This window comes from Lampris incognitus, chromosome 12 (assembly GCF_029633865.1).
Source record: "Lampris incognitus isolate fLamInc1 chromosome 12, fLamInc1.hap2, whole genome shotgun sequence".
Classification (NCBI taxonomy): Eukaryota; Metazoa; Chordata; class Actinopteri; order Lampriformes; family Lampridae; genus Lampris; species Lampris incognitus.
In genome coordinates this window covers 3,942,527-3,945,655 of record NC_079222.1, presented here as the reverse complement: position 1 = coordinate 3,945,655, position 3,129 = coordinate 3,942,527, and the positions used below count along the sequence as shown (strand labels likewise).

At 47.2% G+C, this 3,129-nt stretch overlaps 1 protein-coding gene across 3 annotated transcripts in view; it reads left to right on the top strand.

Moving 5' to 3' along the window:
* LOC130122025 (regulator of G-protein signaling 7-binding protein B-like) overlaps positions 1-2,088 on the top strand; it is a 14,741-nt gene extending 12,653 nt beyond the window's left edge. For all 3 annotated transcript variants that reach the window (XM_056291040.1, XM_056291041.1, XM_056291042.1), the window contains exon 6: positions 1,508-2,088. In XM_056291040.1, coding sequence (XP_056147015.1) covers positions 1,508-1,599 — 92 coding nt within the window. In that variant the 3' untranslated portion in view covers positions 1,600-2,088. The remainder of the gene's footprint in view (positions 1-1,507) is intronic.
* The last annotated feature ends 1,041 nt before the right edge of the window (positions 2,089-3,129 follow it).

The window sequence follows — 3,129 nt, the reverse complement described above, 5'->3', positions numbered from 1 at the left end:
AAGGTTCTCTTCCGTTGCCTGCCATCTGGGGGGGGGGGGGGGTCGTCGGTTCGAATACCCGTCTTACCTCTGGCTTGGTCGGACGTCCTGCAGACACAATCGGCTCTGAGCATAACTGTGGTCCACTGACTTCCGGTTTCTACTGCAGCGGTCATACCAGTTTCCTGTTGGTTGGCGTGTGCTATGGCGTGTGCGTATCAAGTTACGTGCACAATGATGAGGATGAGCGGACGGACGGGCGGACGGAATTGTGGACGTAAGTTGATATGCACAACTTCACCCGTTTGCTGGTAGGTGCGGGTGAACGTGTGTGGACAGCTGTGTGCATGTGGTGGACATGTATCCACGGTAAGTCTTGCAGGCATCGCCATTGTCAATAGCACGCGCCAACAAACAGGAAACTGGTATGACCGCCGCAGTAGAAACCGGAAGTCAGTGGACTACAGTCATGCGGAGTCGATTGGCCGTGTCTGCGGGTGGGAAGCCGGATTGGTATGTGTCCTGGTCACTGCGCTAGCGCCTCCTCTGGTCGGTCGGGGTACTTGATCGGGGGACAGAATCAGAATCAGAATCAGAATACTTTATTCATCCCCGAGGGGAAATCGGAGGAGGCATGAGGTAGTCTGCAGCCCCCCCCCCCCGGACCGGCAGAGGGGGTGGAGCAGCGACCGGGACGGCTCGGAAGAGTGGGGTGATTGGCCGGATACAATTGGAGAGAAAAAAAGGGGGGGGGGGCAAAAGAAAAAGGTTCACAAGGGGAGGGGAAGATCTTTTTTTCTTCTCAAAAAAGCAGCACCAGCTGCAGTCAGAGGGTGAATAAATAGGATGTGGTGGATGAGGATGTGGTGGATGAGGTTGTGGTGGATGAGGTTGTGGTGGATGAGGATGTGGTGGATGAGGTTGTGGTGGATGAGAATGTGGTGGATGAGGTTGTGGTGGACGAGGATGTGGTGGATGAGGATGTGGTGGATGAGGTTGTGGTGGATGAGGTTGTGGTGGATGAGGATGTGGTGGATGAGGATGTGGTGGATGAGGTTGTGGTGGATGAGGATGTGGTGGATGAGGATGTGGTGGATGAGGTTGTGGTGGATGAGGATGTGGTGGATGAGGTTGTGGTGGATGAGGATGTGGTGGATGAGGATGTGGTGGATGAGGATGTGGTGGATGAGGTTGTGGTGGATGAGGATGTGGTGGATGAGGTTGTGGTGGATGAGGATGTGGTGGATGAGGATGTGGTGGATGAGGTTGTGGTGGATGAGGATGTGGTGGATGAGGTTGTGGTGGATGAGGATGTGGTGGATGAGGTTGTGGTGGATGAGGATGTGGTGGATGAGGTTGTGGTGGATGAGGATGTGGTGGATGAGGATGTGGTGTGAGGGTTGTAAAGTGGGATTGTGAAACGAGGCTTCAGCTCAGCTGGAGGACAGGAGTAGTCGCTGGCTCGGGGCATGCTAGCCAGCACGTGGAAGAAAGTGAAGTAAGTCCTCCATCTCTCTCTTCTTTGCAGATGACAGCAGTTTATTGAATTTGACTCCATATCAGCTGGTCAGGCAGAGGAAGAGGCGCTTCTCAGGGCTCTGTTGCATGGTGTCTGGCTGAGTGGCCCTGGGATCCATCAGGCAGCAGTCAGGGCAGCGCATCGGTCCAACAAACTATTCTTGGACCAAAAAAGAAAAAAAGAAGAAGAAGAAAAAAAGGGACTGGACATTTTTTTTAATTTCACAGTATTTCAATTTGTTATATTAATCAGTTTGATTTTATTTGAATTATTCTGCATTTTTATTTGATTCTCCACGTTGGGTGGCGTGACGTCTGGCTTGCTGCCACTCTTCTTCTTTGGTTTTGTTGTTATTTGGCTGCTGCTGTGCAGTCCTGTTGTAAATTCCTGCATCATGTTGATGTTCATGTTTGTCTGTCAAACACTTTTCATTTTTAGCTCATCTTTTCTTTCTCTCTTGTGTTTTTCTGAATAAAATCCAGAGTCGTAGATTATGTGATGGATTAGCTGCGGAGAGTCGTTTTTAACCATTTTAACCCAGTGTTAATTTGCCCAATCTGTGTGTCACCATCTGAAACACAACTTGCTAAATAAAATGGAGCGGATCAGAGACGTCCCTGCATGCCTGTGTCCTGCTGCTGTGTGCGGGTCTTATTTTCCTGGAGGCTTCTGTGTTGCTGTAAAGCGGCTGCCCGGTCAGCCCCTGCTGGTTGGTTGCGGTATTATTTCTCGTAGACAAAAGAGATTCACCAATGGGTTGCCCTCATATTACGTCACGCATCACGTGACGGCAGCACATCCGCCATGTTGGAGGACAACGGCTCGCGCGGCGCTCAACCTTTCCTAGACCAGTGGTTCTCAACCTTTTTGGGGTCCTGGACCCCCTGCGTATTTTTGATCTACCCTGAGGACCCCTCCACCTGATCTTGGGGGAGGGGGGTTGACATTTGATAGAAACAGTAGAAACTGCATTTTAAATTGCACTATAGCATTTATTCACTCTTTGGGGCAAAAATAAGAGCTTTCAGTTGTAACTTAGATATAGTTAACAAAACAGAATTCTTATGCAGTAACTTTCAGATATAAGTAACAACACAGAATATGTATTCAGTAACTTTCAGATATATGTAACAACACAGAATATGTATTCAGTAACTTTCAGATATATGTAACAAAACAGAATATGTATTCAGTAACTTTCAGATATATGTAACAAAACAGAATATGTATTCAGTAACTTTCAGATATATGTAACAAAACAGAATATGTATTCAGTAACTTTCAGATATATGTAACAACAGAATTCTTATGCAGTAACTTTTAACAATGCAAACAGGAGCGAGATCTCTTACCAAAATACAATAAATTACACTTGTGAAACAGATGTAATTAGAGAAAAAAGTCCTGTTACCCTTTATAGTTTAGGTAGATAAAGGTCTCAGTCACATTTGAGTAAAATAATCCTATTTCTATAAATGTCATAGGATCTTTTTTTTAAAGATATTTTATTTTCACGGACCCCTTGCAATTACACCACTGACCACTAGGGGTACGCGGACCCCCGGTTAAGAAACACTGTCCTAGAGAACAGCTCCGGCCAAGATGGCGACGGGAGCGGCTGGAGCTTCTCT